General features: G+C 36.7%; 2 protein-coding genes across 3 annotated transcripts in view; one reads left to right on the plus strand and one right to left on the minus strand.

Annotated features, from left to right (window-relative positions):
- The window catches only part of LOC126260111 (phospholysine phosphohistidine inorganic pyrophosphate phosphatase-like), a 54912-nt gene extending 41449 nt beyond the window's left edge, over positions 1 to 13463 (minus strand). Inside the window, exons 1-2 of one of the 2 annotated variants that reach the window (XM_049957360.1) lie at positions 12856 to 13463; positions 11594 to 12780 (exon numbers count right to left, since the gene is read on the minus strand). In XM_049957360.1, the coding sequence (XP_049813317.1) occupies positions 12512 to 12780; positions 12856 to 13306 (720 nt within the window). In that variant the 5' untranslated portion in view covers positions 13307 to 13463 and the 3' untranslated portion in view covers positions 11594 to 12511. Of the gene's footprint in view, positions 1 to 11593 lie in introns of both variants that reach the window. The other variant, XM_049957350.1, reaches the window with a different exon arrangement.
- Positions 13464 to 15719: 2256 nt separating this feature from the next.
- The window catches only part of LOC126260124 (zinc finger protein ZFP2-like), a 198310-nt gene continuing 189080 nt past the window's right edge, over positions 15720 to 24949 (plus strand). Inside the window, exon 1 of the mRNA XM_049957372.1 lies at positions 15720 to 16130. Within this exon, the coding sequence (XP_049813329.1) occupies positions 15792 to 16130 (339 nt within the window). The 5' untranslated portion in view covers positions 15720 to 15791. The remainder of the gene's footprint in view (positions 16131 to 24949) is intronic.

Below are 24949 nucleotides of genomic sequence, written 5' to 3' on the forward strand. Positions count from 1 at the left end.
GCCAGTTCAATAATTCTTCATCCAACACCCGTTCAATATTTGTATAAATGCCAAAACAGATATTTTAAACCCAAAAGGTAACACTCGACATTGATAACAATGTCCTTTGTATAAAAATACCATGAATGGTGTTGTTTCACGATGCAGCACACTTGATGACAGCCTAACATCAAAACTAGGCTTACAATTTTTTTTAAATATTTGAAGTATCGATTCCATATTTACGGGTTGGTATCTTTCAGGTTCAAATTTCTTATTCACTTGTCACATCTAAAACCAAGTGAACCTTCTCCTTCTTTGTAACAAGCACCATCAAAGGGCTGTTAAATTGACTCCTGGTTCATTTGATTACTCTGGATAACAACATCCATTGGAGCTCCTTTTCGAAGGCTTCCTTCCTTGCTTGAGGTATTTAATACGAAGGCACAAAATATGTTTTGTGTGGTTTTATTTTGATGCGATAGGGCAGCCTTTTGTGATCCCTGGTTTTTGACTGACTACCTCTTTATGTTTTCCAATCAACTTCAAGAATTCTTATGCTTTCGTGGGTACCAATGTCACAACGCCATTAATTTACGAACACACTTCATCTGGACTAAGTTCACATTGTTCCTATGACTGCTCTACTTTTTAGTTGTTTTGCCCTCATAAGCCTCTGACACACATTTTTCATGCCCTTACGTTTCAAGTACTTGGTAGATTGTGAACATTTGCTATCGACTGCCATCCTTTTCATAAATCCTGATCCCAGAGTAAATCAGCGTTCTCGTTTTTCTTCCATAGATTTCTGTTTTTATAACCAGTGTCATTTTGCCATATCATCACCACTTATATCCTCTGCTATCAAATCTTCTTGGTCATTTCATAGTTGGTCTTTTCTTATTGTGAAAACTTTGCCAGCCTTATTCACATTGTAATGTTACGGGCCTGCTTAGTCCGTTTCAGGTCATGTCACACCTGAAACTAAATACTTTTTTCCATCTGATTATCTGCAAAAGGTTCTACTTCACTCACTTTCTCCCAAGTATCACATTCATTTCCACATAGGATACATTCACCCTCCTCCCATCTGCTGTATCTCAACTCCCCATAGCCTCTGTATCCATAGTCAACTTGTCCTCTGCCACATGGTGTCAAAACTTCATTTCTTTGCTCTGTTTAATGCCATCCTTCTGGCTGTCACCCAGCGTTGTCAAAATTTTTTTAAACACTTCCCCTTATCCTTCGCTCTCCATTTGGGTGAATATCGCCCTAGCTTGATCGACATCCGCAATGGTGGTTCTTACTAAGGGGCTGTGTGTATTTCTCAGTAATCTTTGCATCACATATCTGACAACTGCTCTTTCGTTGTACAGAGTACTAAGTACTGGTTCCTTTTCTCAAAATTCAACATATATCCCATCCTATCTCCTGTTATATGGTTGGTTGCAAATAGAAATTAGTATATCATCCTGTTTGCTTCGCAACCAATATTTAACCTGAAACATTTTCTCAGATTCCTGGTATGACATTTGTTCCTTTTCTAGCCTCATACCTCAATTGTAAGCTTCATATTTCATCTGAATCACCACATATGATACTTTAGTTTTATCATCCCAAATTGCAGGTAACAGGCTGCAAAAATTTATAATGCAAGCTACGGGGTGCAGTTTTCCCCTTGGATGAAATTTGCAACTGTTAGTTAGCTCAATCTGTAATCATAGTTGTTTGTCCAGTTATAGCTCCCAATTCCTGCTTCAGTTTACTTTTCACTACCAGATTGACCCGCTGTTCCACAGTTTGTCGTACCCCATGTACAATTTGGCTTACTGTTTCTACCTTTTTCTCAACCTCGTGAACTCTTTAGGCATCTATGAGAATTGAAAACATTACCACACCATCCTCCAATACAGTTTGCTTTTTGTGAATTTCGTCGATTTTGCCCCTTTTGCAAATTGTTCTTAATTTACCTTTTATATTTGTTTGTTTATGTCTTTTTCCATTTTGTTACTAAGTTGTTAAGTGTTTGGTCATGAGTTTCCAATGTCTCCTCTAGTTTTTAAAAATTTTCCTTCATGCCACCGATGACTGCAGTTCTTTAAAATTTTCATTCATGAAATCCATGATTTCTTTGCTAAAAATTTCCTGATCTACTCTTCTTACTGGTGCTTCCGTCACTGTATTACAGCCTTCTCTCTTTTTAACTAACACTTACTTCTCTGCTGTGTTTTCTGTTAATGGTGTGTTCTGACTTTTTATCTCCCTTTCTCTCATTTTTCCTGCCCTGTCAATTCCCACTCTGTTTCCTACCATTATTTTCGTAGAATTTCTTAATGGGCTCTCCACCATTACTACGGATATATTATCCTCTTTAATATGACCTTCAGTTAATGATGGATTTGAAGCCCTTCCCCCTTCATAAAATCCACTCTCCTCATCCACTTTTCCCTTTTTAACTTTATCTATGGGAGTGCATGGTCCAATTTAACCAGTGTTCATTTCTAAAATGTTAAACAACGAAGGCACACTTTCTAATCGTACTGGTAGTACTATGTTTGTCATGACTTTTATTAACACACCTTCCTCCCTCAGGTCTATAGCCAAGTGCATTGTGCTGTGGTAAGTTCCTTTCCTAAACTTTTAAAAACCATTAATAGCCTAGTCATTTATGACACTTACTTTTTATTCTCCCCCTACCGGCAGCTGCTTTCTCAAGTTCAGCTGCATGTGGCGCCTTGGCATCTGCTTGTTGTATCCAAGTTGTCTGGCATTTCTTCTTTCGTTCACTACGTTCTTCCTGTTTGCACTCACAGTTCATATCTGTTCTTTCCTCAGAAGATAACTATGTAATCAAAAGCCCTTTCACGGTTGCCAAATGTGAGATGCCTACTCCCTTATTTGTATCTATCACAGAAAAGTTTTGCTCTAAAAGCAGCTATGTTGATATAGATATGGTGACCAGACTAATGTTTTTGCTGCATAGCTTAGAGTGGGCATCTCCCAAGAAACACGTATCTAAAGACTATCAAAATCACCAGATGTGTCATTAAAAATCTTCACACTCAGTTCTAATAGATACAAAAAGGATTAAAAAGGAGATACTGCCTTCATAGAACTGATGTTATGTGATTGGAGGCTTTCCCAGCATATGTTTTGTTTCCAGAACTCTCGGGTGTCCAGTCGGATGCGATCGTTGAAGTCCCACGATATTTCGGCGAATAACCTTTCTGCCATCATCAGGTGGTTCTGATCGAATGGTGTGTCTGCTCACATTGTTGGTGTTATATATGCCTGTCAGTCGGGCTTCGATTCCCTGCGCCGATGGTCCGATTGCGAGCACCAATAATGCTCTGATTGCGGCCGCCAACCCAGGTCCTCACCGTCCCCGGAGTCGCGCTGGGTGGTTGAAGAGGCAAAATCCCATGGATAGATCTTGTATTTGCTGAAGGCCTTGCTCAGTTGAAAACCTGCGTCTCGGTTTATGAGAGTGTCCGTTACGCGAATTTCAATGGCCTCCTTGAACATGAAGCAGTGTTCTGCCAGTGCCGATTTGTTCGGCTGGCCTAGGCATGTGTGGCGTTGGTGTTCTTTGCAGCGGTCTTCAACTGTTCGGATCGTTTGACTGATGTATGATTTGCCACAACCACATGGAATATTATATACGCCCGCTTTCTTGGGACCAAATGCGGTAGGCAGTGACACAGTCTACCGACAACCGTCCAAGATACACGCCTTACTGGGGACAGTGAAAGACAGACTGGCAAAACACTGCTTGGAAATTGGACACAACGCGAAATACGAAGAGACCAAGATTCTGGCCCCTACCAGCATCTTCAAGGAGGCCATTGAAATTTGTGTAATGGACAATCTCATAAACCGAGACACAGGTTTTCAACTGAGCAAGGCATGGAGACCCTTACTTACCTCCATCAAGGTGCCTCAAGTGGACACAAGATCTATCTACGACAGTCGCTGGGGACTCTCCACGGGATTTTGTATCTTCAACTACCTGTCGTGACTCTGGGGTCGGCGCTGATCTGGGTAGGCACCAGCAAACGGATTGCCGGCAGCCACAGTTGGAGCATCAGCGCTAATTGGACCGTCAGCGCAGGGAATCGAAGCCCGACTGATGGACATAAATAATACCAACAGTGAGCAGACACACCATTCCGTCAGAACCACCTGATGATGGCAGAAAGGTTATTCGCCGAAATATCGTGGGAGTTCAACGATTGCATCCGGCTGGACACGTGAGAGCCCTGGAAACAACTGATATGATATGTTTATTGTCTCAAGTACAAGTTATGTTACACATTCTGTTTCTGTGCACACATACTAACATTCACTCTTATTTCAGGTTGTTATTCTTTTCTGTGGTAACTATTGCTTCTACTGATCATTGCTAATGGCTTGCACTTCTAATATTGAGTTCTCAGTCTAGTTCACAAACGCTACAACGTTTAACAGATTTATCGAATTTCTCATCGTAGACGTGCAACCATGTCTGATATTGTCACAACTCCCCATTGCTCCTTGCCTTCCGCACCTCCTGTAATGTTATCAATTGAAGACATAAAGTCTGTAAATGAGTCTGTGATCATTTTATTTTGAGCACTTTTATTTTCACAAGTCCATCTTGATCACAAAGATTTCTTTACATCTTATGACCGGTTTCAGCTTATCTCCATCTTCAGATCTGTTGTAAATATAAATATTTATATTTAAAACAGATCTGAAGAAGGCGATAAGCTGAAACCGGTCATAAAGTGTAAAGAAATCTGTAAAGTGTAAAGAAATCTATGTGATCAAGATGGACTTGTGAAAATAAAAGTCCTCCTGTAATGGTTGGTGCCAAATCAAGGTTACTGATCGGGGAAACCCTTCCCCGGGGGCAGTGTTAAAGATACAAATATCCTTACAGCATGGCAATGATCAAATGTGATACATGTTATGACACTTGCAAACAGCATAAAAGGATTTCCTCTCGGAATATTTTAATTCGACACAGCAGACACATCAATTTCCCAACTCGTGGAGAGAAGCAATTTTGATACTTATCAGACTGGGGAAAGATTGAATGTGCCTTAGTAGTTAACAGAGCATTGCCTTAATGAGCTGTGTAGGAAAGAGCTTGGAGCAAATAGTTAACCATTATCTGGTCTGGATATTAGAAACCAAGCAGCTTCTTAGACGCTCTCAGTGGAGATTCGGGAGATGTTGACCCGTTGTTGACAACCTGACCCTGATAGAGGCATCTTATCCATTAGGTGGCCCTACATAAGCAATATTGTATAAGAATGTTCTTTGACATCAGTAAGATGTTTGACACTACTTGGAGGCACAATATTGTACGACTATCAATAGAAATTTCGTGGCCACCTCCCCATCTTCATCCGGTCATTCTTATGTGAACTGTTTTAGTTGCCAGTTTTTGGACAAATGCCCATTTTTATGCTGACTCAAAGGATGTAAGCTTGTGTGATTGTGTGGATGACAATGAGGGAGGTTGAGAGAGAGTGAATGTTTTTGTGTCAGAGTTGCTTTTGCTGGTTTTTTGCCATTTTAACCACATTTGTTCCAACTAATATTTATAAGGGTGGTGGTAATCTTGCCATTGAAAACACACACACACACACACTTTTTTCTTCTGGACTTCATCACTCAGTGGTACTTCAGAAGCTAGAATCATTAGACAACAGAGGTATGGAAATATTTTTGTTGCAATGGGATTCACAGATGAAATAAATTTTTTGAATGACAACAAACTGCCACCTGGTTGTCATAACTTGAAACACTGTTCAGATACATAAAACTGTGCACTTCACAAAACGCAGAATCATAGTTTCATTAAACTACAATATCGGTGAGTCACAATTGGAATCAGTTAACTCAAACAGATACTGAATGTAACAACTTGTAGGGATATTAAATGAAATAATCGCGTCAACTCAATCCCAGGTAAAACAGCAGGCAGACTTCAGTTCATTGATAGGATACTAGGAAATGCAGCCAGTCTGTAAAAAGAGATTGCTAATGAAACACTCATGTGACCCATCCTCGAACGTTGCTGGGAGCTGCATGCACCATATAGGACTAGCAGAGGGCACTGAATGTATAAAAGAAAGGTTGGTGTGAATGAGAATAGTCTTGCTTGACTCAGTAAAGAGCACAAATGCCAAAATAACTGAAATGGCAGATACTTGAAGATCAACATCAACTATGCCTACATTGAAATTCTAGCCTCTCTTTTATCAAAACAAAAAGCATAGATTTGGTTCAAATAAATGGTAAAATACACAGCTACAAAATGTGAACTAAAGTAAATGTTCCTTTGGTAAGCCAAAGACTGTGCAGAATTCATGGTGGGGTGAGAAATGTGGGCAGCCTATTCCTCAAAACATTACTAAATTACTAAATTACTAAATTAAAATTAATGGTCAACAACATTTCAAGGTTTTTACTAACAACTTTCCCCCTTATATATTACATATATATTTGCATGTTAAAAGATATATGGCGTATATCTGTCCGAATATCGTGTAAAAGTTTAAAATACATTACTCCCATTCATTAGAAACAACAATATTAGGAAAAAGATACATTGCTACGCACCATAAAGATGACCTGCTGAGTTGCAGATAGGCACAATGATAAGACTGTTACACATTATGGCTTTTGGCCAAACTCTTTTTCAAGCTCCAAAACTTGAGCTGTCGGTGATAACGGTTGTGTGTGTGTGTGTGTGTGTGTGTGTGTGTGTGTGTGTGTGTTTGAGAGAGGGGAGGAGGGCACTTCTGCTAGGAAAAAAGCTAGTGGGCAAAAGCTTGTGTGAATGTTGTTTCTGTACTCCATGCATTGATCCACTATAGGTGAATGGTTGCCTTTCACTTAGACATCAGCTTGGTTATACTGACTGTACATTTAAGCTGTAATAAGTTTGCAGAGAAAACTAGAATCATTTGCCAGTACCACAAATTCCTCAAAGGGAAGATACATTGGAGGAGCATTAGGATTTAATTTCCAATCATTAGCAAAAAAATAATCATCACTTACTGCAGCGGCAGCAATGGTGTCACTTTGAGATATCAAGAGCTGGTTGGAGAAAGGACAGGAAAGGAAACTGTAAGGTTCTTTGCATAGGAATCATCTGGTATGTACCTGAACTGATTTAGAGAAACAAGAGGAAAACTAAATATGGTTGAAAATATTGGTAGTGAACTCTGCTTCTCCCAAATGTGAATCCAATATCATGGGCACTGCAAAATAGCTCAGTAAGTGTGCTGTACTTTAACCTGAACAGCAATGTGGAAAATGTATCCAATTGTGATCTTTCAAACACACTACAAAAAAACTGATCAATTTCAGATCCTTAATTTAAAAATTACAAACTAATAAATCTTTTATATGGATAGGTAAAAAAAACTGCTTACCATGTGGTGGCAGAACACACACACATAAAAGAATGTTGTAACTGGCAAGCTTTTGGACTCAGTGAATCCTCCTGCAGGCAGAAGGGTTGAAGGGGAAGGAAGAGGGGTGAAGGAAAAGGGCTAGAGAGGTCTAGGGATGTTGTTAAACTAATAAGTCTGGATATTAACAAATCTGCTGCATGTGTCTGCATAGGAATGATTTTGAAAACACAGAATAGACATAGCTCATCAGATCTCATACATAATAAATAATTGTGGGACTTCCTTGAATGGCACATTTTGTAACTCAAAATATTTGTTGCATCAGTAACTATATGGAAGGCTGCTACTGTGTACTGCTTCACTCTCCACGTATTAACGTTTCAAAATGACAATGGAAGACCAGCTGTATGAGGTAGTTTGTTATAATTCTTTGACAATACCAAGTAATTTCTACTCCTACCTGAGGGTCATATGCATACAAACAAGGAAAAGAATTACAGTATCACTATTAAATTCGAGGAGTCAGTCAGATGAGTTAAAAATCTACAAGTGTTGAAGTGGCAAGAAGAGGATCCCCATCTAGCCTGGTTGCGGTTCCTCAAATTACAACTCCAAAAATTACAGCAGAAACGCCATCACACTACAAGTCAACTCGCCCAACACGAAACAGGAAAGAACCACAACGTTTTTTATGGCAAGTGATTCCAGAGAAATGTTGATTTCATCTTCTAAAACATCGCTCTGGAAAGAAAACTTCAATTGTAAAAGTGTTAAAAATGATATGTCATGTTCAGCTGTCGAACATAAGGTAGGCCAAAACAACCTAGTAAATAAGTCATCGTCGAAATTTATGCTCCTGCACCAAAATGTACAATCCTTATCAAATAAAGTTAGTGAGATAGAAATATTGTTATCAGATGAACTAAAAGAAGTGTCTGTTATATGTGTTAGTGAGCACTGGTTATCCGAAAATATGTTACATCACACAAGGATAGAGGGCTTTACCCTTTCATCTTTTTTTTGTAGGAAAACCTCCATGTATGGAGGAACATGCATATATGTTAGAGAGGACGTCAAACACGAAAATTTAAAGTTTACTGACCAGCTGGGGAAGAGCAAAACTTCGAAATTTCTGCTACAGAACTGACAAATTTAAATATAATTGTTATTTGCATATATAGAAGCCCAGATAGAAATGTAACTACTTTCATTGAAAATCTTGAGAAGGCACTTAACAGTATAAAAATAGTTAGTAAAACAACCATCATATGTGGTGACTTTAATATAGATTTCAACAAGAACTCAAAAGACAGATTAAACCTTGAGGCCTTATTAAAAACCTACAACATACATACAACTATTCAATCCCCCACCAGAGTCACCAAATCGTCAAGCAGTGCTATAGATCAGATACTAATAAAATACAGATAAATATTTATACAAATCTGGAAATATGAATACAGGTTTCAGTGATCATTATGCACAGTTTATTGAATTCCCAGTAGACACTGCAGGAAATACTGAACAACAAATGACAAGAAAAGGTAGAAATTTTAGCAAGCACAACCTAGAACACTCCAGGTACTTACTGAAAAAAGAAACATGGAATGATATAGACAACTATGAGAACACATGTAAAAAGTTTGACATGTTCATGGAAATATTCTCCCATTATTTCAATATTTCTTTTCCAGTTAAAAACCAAACATCAAAAACTAAAAAAAGAAATGTTACATGGCTGACGAAAGGCATTAAAATATCATGTGCTGAAAAGAGGAGACTTTATGAAATCTCAAAAACACAAAATGTTACAGAAGAATTTCTGGTGCATTTCAAGAATTATAAGAGAGTGCTTCACAAAGTCATAAAAGAATCTAAAAAAAACAACAAATGATCACCATATAAAAATGGCCAGGAACAAAATGAAAGCCATGTGGAAGATAGTCAGAGAAAAAGTAGGAAACGAGACCTCCCAAAATGTAAATCTCCAGGTAATCCAAGATGGCAAAAAAATTACAAATCCAGAAGAAGTAGCCAATGCTTTTAATACATACTTTGCAAATATTAGTGAAAAATTACTGACATAAAATCTTCAAATAAAAATCCTGCTACAACACCATCCAATCAAAATAGAAACTGCAACTCCCTATTTCTTACTCCAACCAACCCTAAGGAAATTATACTATCAATTAGAGAGTTAAAAACAAAATTTTCAACAGGTGTGGATGAGATTCCAGATTATGTCATTAAAAATGTGGGGGACCTCATTGCAATACCATTAGCCCACATTGTCAACAGTTCATTAACAAATGGAGTCTTTCCTTCCTGCTTAAAGACAGTGAAACTAAAATCACTGTTCGAAAAGGGTAAGAAAGAAGACATAGCCAATTATAGACCTATTGCCTTGCTATCTACATTTTCGAAAATACTAGAAAAAATTTTTCATAAGAGGTTGCTAGATTTTCTAGAAAAGTGCAAAATATTATCCACAATCCAACATGGCTTCCGGAAAGGCCGATCAACAGAAACAGCAATATATGAATTTCTGGGTGAAGTACTCGAAAAAATTGATAGTGGACAAAAAGTAACTGGCATATGCCTCGATCTGTCTAAGGCTTTTGACATCATAGACCACACTCTATTGCTGCAGAAGTTTGAAAGAATTGGTATCGGAGGTATGCCTAACAGCTGGCTTAGATCATATCTTACTGACCGCAAGCAAGTAGTAGAAATACATTTTCACAAAGAAAATAAATCAACAAGACACTATTCTGATTATAAAGCAGTAAAAATATGGAGTACCGCAGGGCTCGGTACTGGGCCCCATCCTATTTTTGATATATGTAAATGACCTAACATCAACCAACCAGTACCATAGCACTATCCAGTTTGCAGATGACACAAGCGTATTAGTCAGCGGGAAGACTGCAGAGATACTACAGACAAGACTGTCTGAGGCATTAACAAATGTTGTAAACTGGTTCAACCAAAACAAACTAATAATAAATAAAAGCAAAACAGTAGCATTAAATTTTCATAATGTCAAGAGAAACATTGAAGAGGATATAAGAATCCAGATGTCAGACATGGATATTGCAAGTGTGCCTAATACAAAATTTCTGGGGGTCTGGCTACAGGATAATCTTAGATGGGAAACTCACATTGACAACATATTAAAGAAGCTAAGTACCATGTGTTATTTAATGAGAGTGCTAGAAAACTGCTGTCATAAGGACTGTCTAATGACAGTTTACTATTCTAATATACATTCTGTCCTAAAATATGGGATCACTTTTCGGGGTAAAACGCCATCGTGCCTAAAACTGTTCAGGATGCAAAAAAGAATAGTGAGAATCATGGCTGGAATAAAAAGGAACAAACCATGCAGACCATTATTTAAAAGGATGGGGATTCTTCCCCTTCCATGTATTTTCCTATTTGAAAGTGCAATGTTTATAAAGAAATATACAATAACAAATCCTAGTATCCTCCCCAAAAATGAAAATGTTCATCATCATAATACAAGACAGAAAACTGACTTTCATGTACTCCATACAAAAACCAGTTTGTGCCAAAAAGGAACATTACACCATGGAAAAATTATCTACAATAAATTGCCAAGAGAAATTAAAGTAACGACTGATGTAAAAAATTTTAAAGCAGCATTAAAAGAATATCTGTTGACACAATGCTTTTATAGTGTGGAAGAGTTCCTCCAAAATCCTCGAGAGTCTAAGTGATGATTATGCAAATACTGTAACCATTAATATTGGCCTATAAATACATTCAGATGTAATTCTCAAGTTTCTAATGGGGTTCAAGTATAAGTTGTATACCGACTTGCCCAGTATATGAAGTAAAATTCTGTGAATGTAATTCTCTAGTGTACATGTCAGTTCATAGTGTAGAAGAGTTCCTCAAAAATCCTTAGAGCTTAAGTGAGGATCATGCAAATACTTTAATCGTTAATATTGGCTTATACATGTATTCAGTTGTAAACTTCAAGTTTCTAATGTGGTTTAATTATAACTTACACATTGACTTGCCCAGTATATGAAGTGCTGTAAAATTTTGTGAACATAATTTTCTAGTTTCTAAAGTGTTTTAATTGTAAAATATACTTTGACCTGTCCAATATCTGATGTGCTGTACTGTACATGTAAGATTTACTGGACCAATAAATACAATACAATACAACTTACATCATATAGAGGAACTGATTTAAACTGAGGATGTTCTCTGATAGCATCTATTTGTATGCTCTGTAACAGCTGGGGAGGGTTGAATCACCTTCACTTTTGACCTGCTATCTGTAAAAAGTTACAGATTTATTTGCTCCTCAAATACACTGTTGAGATTTAATTATCAGTAAAATTCCAGGTTACATTCAAACAGAATGATAACAACCAAGTACTTAACAATAAGAGTACATAATCCAAAATTTAACTATTACATAAACAGATCTATCTTAATGTGTGTTTCACCTTACTATTTACCCTCCCCTTGAAAAAATTCATCTAATGAACAGAAGTTATTGGGTGCTGTAAGATAACTAGAATTTTGGATATAGCATTTAGATGAGTTTCAGACCATATTATTTAAGTAATCAATTTTACAGCAACTTCACTATCTGACAATGTGTGGTTCCTGAATTTTATTAGAGTATATGATTGTCTCTGCCGTTTTAAAACACTTAATAAATTACTGCTCAATAACTTATTACTTATGTACCTCATTAGCCCGAGCTCATACTGAAACTTTTCAACATGAACCTCACACGTAACAGGGTTATGAACATTTGTTCAGAACCTTGGCTCTATACATAAATTGTGACATCTTAATGATCTAATGGGAATTAGTTTACAAATATATTTGTGAACTTTTATCACTTGTGTTACAACATTAAAAAATACATTTATATAATTTACAATCATTTGATATCTGATTAAAGTTTATTCTCAAAAATTATTTGTAACATGGTACAACAAAACTTAAATTTTCAACTTAAGTTTCATTCACCATACAGCTGTGCAAATCAAAAGTATTACAGTTTCTTAATATCATACATGCTGTCACAAGACAAAAATGAAAATTAAACTGTAAGCGCTTGTATTTTAAAGCTAATTCCTTGACTGAACAATGATATCGACCGCTTCCGCAAGATCATCAACAATAACATCCGGTTTTACCCTCGGGTGCTTTTCATCACATGGACGAAACTTACCAGTTCTTACAAGTATACCTGCTATTCCACAAGCTTGTGCTCCCCCGATATCTGATTCAATGTCATCACCAACCATAACAGCTTCTTCAGGTTTTACTCCTATTGCAGATAGCGCTGAGTGAAAAAAAGAGGCAAGTGGTTTCCCAACAACTTCGGCGGAGACACCTGTAGCATATTCTAATGCTGTGGTGAATACACCAACATCTAAAACTAAGTCTCCTTTCTCTCTATAGTATTTACCTCTGCCCATGGAAAAAAGCCGCGGCTTATCCATATCGATCAAAATTCGAAACGCTTTATTAAGATTCTCGTACGAAAAGTTTTCCGCAGCGTCGCCGACAACAACACAGTTAGGGTCTTCCTTGTTGAGGCCGTCAAATTCTGATAATACGTCTGGATGTACAAGGAGATGTGGCCGTAGTTTTTCTTTTCGTAATAGGTCAACCAGAGCAGGGCATGGTGGAATAATGTCATGTTCCGTAACGCAGTAACCCATTTTTGATAACGTCAAACATAACGACGATCTAGTAACCTGAGTTTCATTCGTTAGTAACTTAATGGCCAGTCCGCCTTTTTTCAACCTATTTACAGCCTCGACAGAGCCAGGTATGGCAGACGATCCGTCCTTGAGAACACCTGTTATGTCTAATAAAACTCCATTTATTCTTTGTGGTAATTTCAGCGTACTCATTGTGACACTTCCAAAATTTCGAGTGTCTATCACAGGGCTGTTTGTTGCTCTGTTTACATACAACGAAAATGCAGTAAACGAGGGTCCCCAGTCAGCAACTCTCACCCGTACACGTAACTCCAGTACCAGCACTCCTTAATCTACTTGAGTACTTGCTGCTTGCTGAACAGTGAACATAGCTTCTCTGATCGCCGTTAGTGTATAGTCTTTGCATAAGCTGTTGTCAAAGTAGTGTGATTTAAGATGTTTGTGTTTATGTCCGTACGTGTGATATAACTAAGTGGAAACTTCAGTTTCAAATGAATCGTGTGTTTTAAATTATGTGTACAGGGACATTTTCTAACTATATTTTGCAGGAAAGGAATCGTTTTTCGAATGAGAAGACAATGAACTGTGAACGCATCAACAAACTTAAGCTTTGGCACAGTGATAATATATATGTTGTCTGAATTGGGACCAAGTATCTGTTCAGAGAGAAAAATTAAGAAGAATGCAAACATATTGAATATCAAGTCGCTGAGATTGTCAGGAGAGAAGCCTATTGATGATGAAGTAGTACTAAAACTCACCGTTCGTTGTGTACGTGACAGCCAAAGCACTGAATGCTACTTTCCGGTCGTTTGTCATCAATTACGTCATTTAATGTGTGAATTTTGGGACAGATGGCAACTACAAATAATATCTGGACAGATAACAATTCTCTAGGGATTGCGTGCATATGGTATTCAGGCAGGATGATGTGTTGCCAGTTGCTCCTCCAAAGTATGTTGTATACTTGTTTTAAGGCATTGCAGTTGTCTTTTTCGCCCCCAAATTTTGAGCGCACGTTCGTTGCGGCCGTAAGATGTGAACAAAACCAATCAATCGTTACTTTAGTAAAATAAATTTCCTATTTTCCGATCAGAATCTTAAGATCTTCTTCAGTCATACTATCTTTCGATTGTGCCTACATCATGCGAAAAACTTAATTCCTTGTGTCCGAACAATTCAAACAAACTGCAATTGTAAATTAATTAGGCTCAAGTTAGAGCACTGATTTTGTGAGTAACTTTTTAACAGAAGAATTTTAATCATGAATGGGAATCGAAATTTTATTTGTTGCCCAGTGTGTACCTTGTATTTGCGTGAAGGCATATCATTAAAAAGTCATCTCAACACACATCCAAAAGATCAAGTAATAGAAGCTTTAATTAGATGTTCTTTTATAAGTTCTGCACCAGCTAAGCAACAGGAAAACACTGATTATGAGCTGCAGCATGTAATTGTCCGCTCAGATGGTGACGTCTCAGGTGCTGAAAGTACTCCACCAGTCCCGTACAATCCTGCCAGTGGCAGTCATTTTACTGCATCAATAACATATCAACATTTTCTAAGCAGTAACACTCCACCTCCTCCAAATCTCCCTCCACAGTATGTATCTGTGCCTGCTGTTCTTGCTTCGCCTGTTGAAGATGGCAACAATGATACAAGTCAGGCTGCTGTTATGCCATTCATATATAATCCTTACGTAGTTCCACAACATCAGCAACAGTTTGAAGTGCTAAATCCTATTGCTCAACTTCCTCCAGAGCAGCCTCATATGCGCCAAGTTACTGAGAGTAACCAAAGTGCTTACTCAGAACAGTCACCTATTGGAGCATTAAATTCATTACTGAACCGCTGTACCCAGCATTCTCCGAATGTTCAAACTGACCAGGCTACACAGACAAATAAAGACAGCCTTGTGTCTCAGCCTTCATCCCCAAATGAGAAATCATCTCAGACAGAATTGTTGTCTGATAATGAAACAAAGAAAGAAGTTACAAATGATGCAATTTCTGATCTTCAGCAAACAAATTGCAATTCTGAAAATGAAACGCAGAATTCTCCAAAATCAGGTACAGTTGATACAAATGCTGAGCATACCTCAGCAGATTGTTCTCCTGTGCACCAGATTCTTGGTGGTGAAGATGATTGTTTAATAGTTACTGAAACACACCGGGCAATTAAGCCTGCCAGATTACTACATAGCAGTGACGTTGTAGATAATAGTGAGAAACAAACACTGGAATATGTAACAAGCAATGAGCCAGTCCTGACATTTGATGATCGTTTTAAAGCTTCTTTCCCAGAAACTGAAAAGAGACAAGTAAAAGAAAGTGATGAGAATGTTCAGGAATGTTCTCATGATACGGGAAGTACAGCATTTCTAACAGAAAACAATTTAACTCGCCCATCGGACAGTTATTCAGATAACTGTGAGATTAACACTATTAATGGCAAAAGCAGTTCAATGGAAGTTTACAGAAGTACAGCAAAAGCAAATATTAATTTGTCAGAAAACATTGCTGACAACTCAGAAATTACACTTAAGTCTAATATAAGTCTTTCATCAAAAGATTGCTCAGAAACTACGCCTCGTGAAATCCAGCAAAATGACTCGGAATTCACCTATGCTAATGTGTGTCCCGTAAGTTTAACTGATACAGAGCCAGATAATGAGACAATGAAGCAAAGCTTTCAGGACAAAAGTACTAGTATGGACATTGAGTGTCCTGAGACTTCTGAAGCAGTGGATCCCTTAGAGTTGGATAATGTCTCTATACAAGAAGATACCACCATTGATGTAATTGAACCACAAGTTTTCTTTCATAGCCAAGACATACCAGATGCTGGTGTCATTAAGGAGATTACGGTTGAAACATCGCATAAAGAACTGAAACAAGATGATTCATCTGCTCAGACTGTTGACTTGAACATACAAGCTGATGAATTAATGCCACCAAGAGGAGAGCTTTCTGAACAGGAAAGCCTGGGGGGAAATGACAGCTCAATGTGGACTCAGGTAAGTTAATTACAGCAGTAAATTATTTTTTTTCTGTATTCATATTAGTAGTATTTACTCCAGTACTAATTTTATTGATTGTGTGTGATCACTCATGGGAAAAAATTATAACGTATTAACAATGGCCTGATGTAAGACTTCAGAACAGCATGGGATTTTTGGCACTAAAGCTTCAAGTTGTAAGTAATTATTTGCCTGTATGGAAATTAGCAGTTAATAAAAGACAACATAATAAAAATATTTTAGGTATAATAGAACAGTTTAAATTGATCAGTGTTGGGCTGGTCATGATTTATACAAATATCTTCACTTTTGGTTTCCACATTCTCTTATGGGACATTTCATCTAGATGCAGAAAAATCTGTGATTGGAAGATTTGAGCCTGCACATGATGTGTGTTGAGATAGTGTACCAGACCTGGTGGCATAGTAGTTTTGGCACTGAACTGATGTTCAGGAGCAGTATGGTTTAAGTTCCAATATACTTATAGAATATAGAGATATTGGTTTCCATAAATCACTTAGACATGCCCAGCTACTTCTGCCTGCACACAATGCTGTACAAAGTTGGACAAAATAGAAAGTAATATCCCGACTTTCAAAATTCAATTGTTTTCCATACCTTCTATTGCCTCACCAGCACTAAAATCCTGGTTGTTGTGAGATACTGATTTATAGCAAAGTCCAATGTTTAGGTTGGTTGGAAGGTTGACAGTTGACAAAGCGAACGAATATGGATGGCAAATGAAGGTTGTGGTAACAGACTGGTCTGCTGTGATAACAGACTGACCTGTTGCCTATCTTAGTGTTTACATTCACACCATATTTAACACAATTAGCCATACTTAACATATCTTTCCTCACATAAGTTAAAACTGCAAGGTTAATTCATAAAACCTATATCGGATAACTGAGAAGTGTCCAAGTGATTTTATGCATATTATGTACATATATCACACATTAACTATGAAAAAAATGTGTTGAAGTAAACAAAGCTATCAAGATTTGTTCATTCACACATTGTGTTCTATGAATCTCACTGTGAAGGAAAGTCTTCAGGAATCTGGAATGACATTAACAGGCAGAAGCAACTACTACAGTTACTTTTGTAAAGTGTGTTAACAACAAATTACGAGTAGTATTAATCTTGTTGTACTGATAAATATGAGACTTGACTTACTTCTTTGTTACATCATGTATGAGCAAAACAGCTACCGGTACTTGAAACAAAAAACTACTATCCCTTCTCTTGTAATGTTCAGCTGCTGCTTTTCACTAATTCTTCAAACAAAGCCTTTTTGTAACGTTATACAAGCCACTTATGGTTATTTACATAACTAGTGGCAAAGTTGAGATTTATTTAATAGCCTATAAGCATTTATACCTCTGAGTCTCATTATTCCAATACATTGTAGAAGGAATGGGTAATGAGGTATTTCTGTACTTTGTATTTGAATATCTCAGAAATTTTAATACCTATCAGTAAAGTGTTATAGGCATAAGAATGTGAAATATTATTCTGAGCCATAGAGCAGGATGCATAGCCTACATGGAATCTATTTTTATTTCTGATACTGCGGTTATTAATTCAACGGTTCATCCTAAATTCACTGTTGTTTAACTAGAAATATCATTTGCGAGTACCTGCATTGGCATGTAGGTGTAAGATTCCCTAGGACCCCCCCTGAAACATCTTCTGCAAGATGTTCAGTTAGGGCCTATCAACTTTACAGAATATTATACTGCAGACTTCTGTGGAATAAATACCATTTTGTCATTGTACCTGCATCCTGTGGAATAAATACCATTTTGTCATTGTACCTGCATTGTCCCAGACGATTATGCCATAGATAGTATTTAATGAAAGTATGCAGTCTGCTAACAAACCCATTTGCAGGTCAGCACAACATGAGAGATTTCCAAGTGCAAAACTGGCACAGCTTTTTGGTTAATTTATCAAAGTGCTATTACCACTTCATTTTATTCTCTATGTGGAGGCCAATGGACTCCACCCATGGAGCCTCATCCAGTGTGTCCATTAGTCTCTCTTTCTGGCACTTGCGTGTCTCGCTTTTATTTGTTCAGAATTGCGTAATGTGAGTCTTTACTAGATTAAGTGTAAAATTGTTTGCTCTAAATCAACTGTAAGAAACAATGTTTGCCGATGATAATAAGCTTTTTATTGAAATAAATAAGCTAATTTACAGAAAAATGGTTGCATATCAAGAAAGATGGTTTAGTGGCAATGTTATGGTAGCAAATATAAAGAAAACAATATGCATGAGCCGTAGAGATAAAAGAACAAAAACCAGAAACAACATAATCCTACAGTTAGTGGGCAACAGAATTGAACAACTGTCTTACAAAAAATTTGAAGGAGTATTGTTAGAGGATCATTTAAGTTGGGAGAACTGTGTTTAACTATTGAAAAAAAGATTGATTAAATGTTGTTACATCTTAAGAATACTTGGACACTACTATGAAAATGAAACAGTATTATGTGCTTACTATGAAAATGTGTGTGGAAGATAATGATATGATATGGGGTTCTGGGAAAAATAAAATGACGAAGTTAAAAAATGACCGGTAAGGATAATGAAAGTGGTTTTATAATGGGAATTGTGCCAGGAGCAGCTTTAAAGAACTATGACACTTCCAGCGCTGTGTGTGTGTGTGTGTGTTTGTTTGTTTCCCTCAAGACTTATCAGTTTTAACAACCATGTTCACAGTTATTAAACTGACATTATCTGATAAACTATAGTAGGAATTACGTCCAGGTCAAACCTCTGTATCAGTGATCTTTAGAGTGAAGAATGGCTTGATGCAAACCTCTTGATTTTTGAATAATTACTGCAACCCACATCCATTTGAACCTGCTTACTGTATTCGTCCCTTGGTCTCTCTCTCTCTCTCTCTCTCTCTCTCTCTCTCTCTCTCTCTCTCTCTCTCTGCAGTATTTAAACCCCTCACATCCCCTCCCTCCCTCCCACTCTATTATGAAATTGATAATTTCTTAATGCCTCAAGATGTGTTCTATCAAGCAATCCCTTCTTTTGGTAAAATTGTGCTGTAAATTTATTTTTTCTCACTGGATTTAGTACCTTTTCGTTAGATACATGATTTACCCATCTAATCTTAAGCATTCTTCTGTAGCACCACATTTAAACGCTTCTATTTTCTTCTTGTCTGAATTGCTTATTGTCCATGTTTCACTTCCATGCAAAGCTATAATCCAGATGGATATGCTCAGATAAGACTATTCAACACTTAAATTTCTGTTCAGTGTTAACACATTCCTCTTTCTTCAGAAATGCTTTTTGTGCTATAGCCAGTCTGCATTTTATATTCTTTTTATATTGTCTCTGCTTCAGGCATCACCAGTTTTTCTGCAGTACAAATAGCAAAACTTGCCTACTTCTTTTAATGTGTATATAGTAACACAATTCCCTCAGCACCGCCTCATTTATTATGTCTACATTCCATACCCTTGTTTTACTTTTGTTTATGTTTATCTTATAACTTCTTTTCAAGATGCTATTCATTTTGTTGAACTGATCTTTCAAGGCCTGTGCTGCCACTGACAGAATTACAATGTCATTGACAAACTTTAAAGTTTTTATTTCTTCTCCTTGAATTTTAATTCTTTCTTTTCCAAATTTCTCCTTGGTTTCCTTGACTGCTTGTCAATGTTCAAAGTGAACAACATTGGAAATAATGTACAAAATTGTCTCGCTTCCTTTCCAGCTGCTGCCCCACATGTATATTGTTTGACTGTTGTGACTGTGGAGTTATAAGAATCAAAGAACATGAAAGTGAGGCAGTAGCTGAGAAGATTATTTCTGTACAATTCGTAGACAGCTTTCCACTCCCAATATTTTATTCCTACTGCTTTCAGAATTTTGTAGAGTGTGTACACTGGAAACATTTCATTCTGAAATGATGGGCACAACATGTATCTTATCCTGCAGCATACCTACTACCAACATGAAACATTTTGTGGACAACACTTGATGATATCAGCTTTTGGGCAGACTGTAATTGAAATAGGGTAGCTATCCTTTGTATTTGAGGGGATAGCAGCAAATATGAAGCATCAGTGTGCATCATAGAGCCTTGGACATGCCTCAGTTCTGAACTTCTGCAGTTGAGGCAATCTAAGCTATATCCCACAAACTGAAGACGGTTCAGATGATTTCTTTTGGTTAATTGGTTGCTTAGTTAGTTAGTTATATGTTCCATAGACCATTTGAATGATTCGTGTTTCAAAAATGTGGAATGAGTCAGTTTACATAATTAGTGTTATTAATGAACACATTATTAGTTAAGATCTACATCAATACTCTGCAAAACACTGTGAAGTGCATCGTAGAGGGTACATCACATTGTACCCGTTATTAGGGTTTTTTCCTGTTCCATTCTCATATGAATTGTGGGAAGAATGGTTGATTGTATGCCTCTGTCCATGCCGTAATTATTGTAATCTTACCCTCACAATCTCTGTGTGAGTGATACATAGGGAGTTGTAGTATATTCCTAGAGTCATCATTTAAAGCCCGTTCTTGAAACTTTGTTAGTAGACTTTTTTGGGATAGTTTATGTCTATCTTCAAGAATCTGCCAACTCAGTTTCTTCAGCATCTCTGTGATGCTTTCCCATGGATGAAACAAGCCTGTGATCATTCGTGCTGTTCTTCTCTGTATACATGCAGTATTCCCTGTTAGTCCTACTTGGAATGAGTCCCACACACTTGAGCAATGTTCTAAAACTGATCACACAAGTGATCCGTAAGCAATCTTGAGATTTCACTTCCCAAGTATTCTACCAACAAAACGAAGTCTACCACCTGCTTTACCCAAGACTGGGCCTATGTGATCATTCCATTTCATATCCATACAAATTGTTACATCCAGATATTTCTATGTGTTGGCCAATTCCAACAGTGACTCATTCATATTATAGTCACAGGATACTATGTTTTTTTGTTGTGTGAAGTGCACAATTTTATATTTCTGAACATTTAAAGCAAGTTGCCCATCTTTGCACCACCTTGAAATCTTATAAAGATCTGACTAAATATTTATGCAACTTCTTTCAGACAGTGCTTCATTATAGATAACTGCATCATCCGCAAAAAGTCTCAGGTTACCGTTAATATTGTCTCCAAGATCTTTAATATACAACATGAACAGCAAGGTTTCCAACACATTTCCCTGGGACACACTCGAAGTTACTTCTAATCCGATGATAACTCTCCATCTAAGATAATATGCTGTGTCTCTACCAAAATGTCCTAAATCCAGTGACAAATTTCACTTCATACACCATATGATGGTACTTTTGACAATAACCATAGTTGTGGTACTGACTCAAATGCTTTTTGGAAACCAAGGAATTATTGCATCTGCCTGACTGCCTTGATCCAAGGTTTTCAGCATCTCATGTGAGAAAAGTGCGGGTTGAGTTTCACATGATCAATGTTTTCAGAATCCATACTGGTTGGCATGGAGGAGATCATTTTGTTCGAGATAGGTCACTATGTTTGAGCCCAGAATATATTCTAAGATTCTGCAACAAATAAATGTCAAGGATATTAGACAGTAGTTTTGTGGATTACTTCTACTAACCTCCTCGCAGACAGGTGTGACCTGTGCCTTTTTCAAGAGCTGAGGGATCTACGAAAGATTATAGTTAGAAGAGGGGCAAACTCAGCTGAAAATTCAGTGTAGAATCTGGTAGGGATTCCATTGGGTCCTGGAGTTTTGTTCAGTTTTAATGATTTCAGCTGTTTCTCAACACCACTGAGACTAATACTTATCTTACTTATTTTTTCAATGCTACAAGGATGAAATTGGGGCAAATCTTGTGGATTTTACTTTGTAAAGGAGCATTCGAAAATGGAGTTAAGAATTTCAGCTTTTGCTTTTCTACCCTTCTTTGATTTCCTGTGCCATTCATAAGGGTTTTGTGAAAGATCATTTGACAATATTCTGCTACTGTGGTCAATGAAGTTATTCCCTTGACAGCCGAACACATTTCAGTCATTATCTCTTTTTCTATAGTGCTATGCTTTCTTTTACACCTATTTTGCAGTAGTCTCTGTTTCTTTAGAAGTCTCTTTATAGTGACTGTATACCATGTAGGGTTCCTCCCATTATGACCTGTTTTACTGGGTACATATCTGTCCAGTGTATGGACAATATTCTTTTAAAATTGAGCCATAGTTCCTCTGCTGCTCTTGCTGTGTGTTGACAGTTTCAAGTTTCTCATTGAGATATAATGTTACAGATTTTTTTATCTAGTTTACTGAACATATACGTCTTTGTGCTTGTTTTAGTTGTCCTTTTGTACTTTGGTAATCATTGTTTCTACAACTGTGTCATAATCGCTGATACCAGTTTTGATGTGGACTGATACCAGTTTTTATGTAGACATCCTCAAAGATGTCAGGCCTATTGTTGCCATTAGATCCAATATGTTTCCATCATAAGTGGGGTTCAGAACTATCTAGTCTAGGTAGTTTTCAGAGAAGGCATTTAATAATGTTTCACAGGATGTCTTACGACGCCCACTACTAACTAAACTGTGATTTTTCCAATTGATTGTTGGATGATTAAAGTCTCCACGATGATTACAGTATGACTAGGGAATTTATGTACAAGTGAACTGAGACTTTCTTTAAAGTTTTCAGTTACGTCGGATATGAGTCTCGTGGGCATGCAACTACACTGAGAAACAAATGTTTCTTTGTGCTCATACATCTGCCATCTAGTGTCTTTATTAAAAATTTGTTCAAGTGCTAAGTAAAATAGATAGGTACTTTGATCAGCTGATTTTTAATTTCTAAATTTTTTACACTCTTAACAAAACTAGGCTAATTGAAGCAGAAACTTTGTTATAGCTGCTGTTTAATATAATTGTATGTACAAATTTTGCTTCTAGTTTGCCACTCTGTACAGATTACATTGAAGTTAATAAAACAAAACAAAATTTAATTTGGCCTATGAGAAACATCAGTTAAAACAATATTGCTAATATTTGTCAATTTTAAAAAGGCTTACGATTCAACAGACAAAGACTCTCTCCCCTTGAAGAAATTTGCAGTAGATAGGAAGACTCTGGAAAAAAACTAAGCTCTTACAAACACAGCATCTAAAGTTTTTCTTGGAACAATTTCCAGTCTCTTCCAAATTGTATTAGGAGTCAGACAAAGAGAGAGAGAGTTTCATCACTATTATTCAGTTGTGTACAGGAAAGAGTCATCTAGGAGTGTAGAAAATAAAGGGAAAAAGTTAATAACTACATAACACTGGGTAGATTGAAAGAAGCAATTTAAGCTGTTTGGCTTTTGCGGGCAATGTTGTGATAAGAGATGGAAGTATGCCAGCGTTGAGACAACTTTAAATATCATGGTGAAACATAAACACAAAAACTGAAGAAGAAGCAGTTTTTATCAGAACTGAAAACATGAAAGAATTATACATGAGAAAGAGAAATCTATACAACAAAAAATGTTTTCCTAAGGATGTGAAATTAGGGTATTAGAATACAGTTGTAAAATGAAAAGTCCTTCTTGGGTCAGTAACACTACTTTTAACTTGATATAAAACACATTAGAAGATTTGGTTAAGTAGAAGAGTCTTGTGAATATTAGGGCCAATCAAGAACAAAGATTGCAATTGGATTTTGAGACCAAATAAAGAAGTATACTCATTCTGCCCTAAAATAACGGATGAGATCAGGAAAAGATGTTTTTTTAGTCCTAGAACATCTACAGAGAATGAAGGAAAAACACATATTCTTCCAAAGCAGGAAAACAATCAAAGAAACTGTGTGGGGAGGCCAGACATGATAGGACTGAACTGGAGATATTACAGAGGCAAATTCAGACCAAAAGTAAAGAAATTCAAAGGTTTTCATGAAAAAAAGCAAACTGAAAAATAACTGGAATCAAATGATCAGATGAGAGGAAAAGAGCTTGTTCTGAGAAAATGAAAGTGTTTCAGAGAAGATAACTTTCTCAAATCAATAAAATTCAAAAGTGCAGCCTTTTCTTAGCACTTATTTCTATAACCTCTTTAAAATTTGTAGATGGTTATCTGCTGTGATTGTATTTTTTCAACTATTAGACACTTCATCAGAGATGTATTTCCAACACACACTGGCTTAAGTGTGCTTCATTTTAATGGTTGTGGTACCCACCAACAGTTACCACCTTAATGACCAGGTTGCCACAAGCAGTTAAAATACATTGCGCATGAGCCATTGTGTCTGCAAATGGGGAAGGCTTATATGTGGATTTATCTAATACATGAAGTACATTTATGGAGTCATATGCATGAGAGGTAGCCTGTTCTCTACTTTAAAATTATTTCCATCCTGGGTTTCCATTATTAATTTATTAGTCATAATTGGATACACAATAAATGAAATGGAAAAATTTTAGCAAGTATACTTATGAAAAAAGAATACAGGACTTTAAAAATAAAAAAAAATGCCTTGCTTTCCATATTAAATTAAGAATAGTTTTCTAAATGTTTGACAATTGTATTTTCAAGCTCATTTTTAATCTTACCTGAAGGGTCTCCAAAACATACAAAACCTTTTCTAGTACAAAAAGGCCCACTGTTCCTAATGAAAAATAAAGAAATTGGGTGGTGATGATACTTGCCAATATTAGTAACGAATTACTCCTTTGCAGGACTACTGAAGGGCTCTAAATATACTTTTTTATCCAAACATTATTAGTCACAGAATTTTTGAAAAATTGTTATGAATTATTTTTCATAAACTTTGTCTTTATGTAGCAAGAATATAGCGAAT

Source organism: Schistocerca nitens, chromosome 1, assembly GCF_023898315.1.
Source record: "Schistocerca nitens isolate TAMUIC-IGC-003100 chromosome 1, iqSchNite1.1, whole genome shotgun sequence".
NCBI classification, from domain to species: Eukaryota; Metazoa; Arthropoda; class Insecta; order Orthoptera; family Acrididae; genus Schistocerca; species Schistocerca nitens.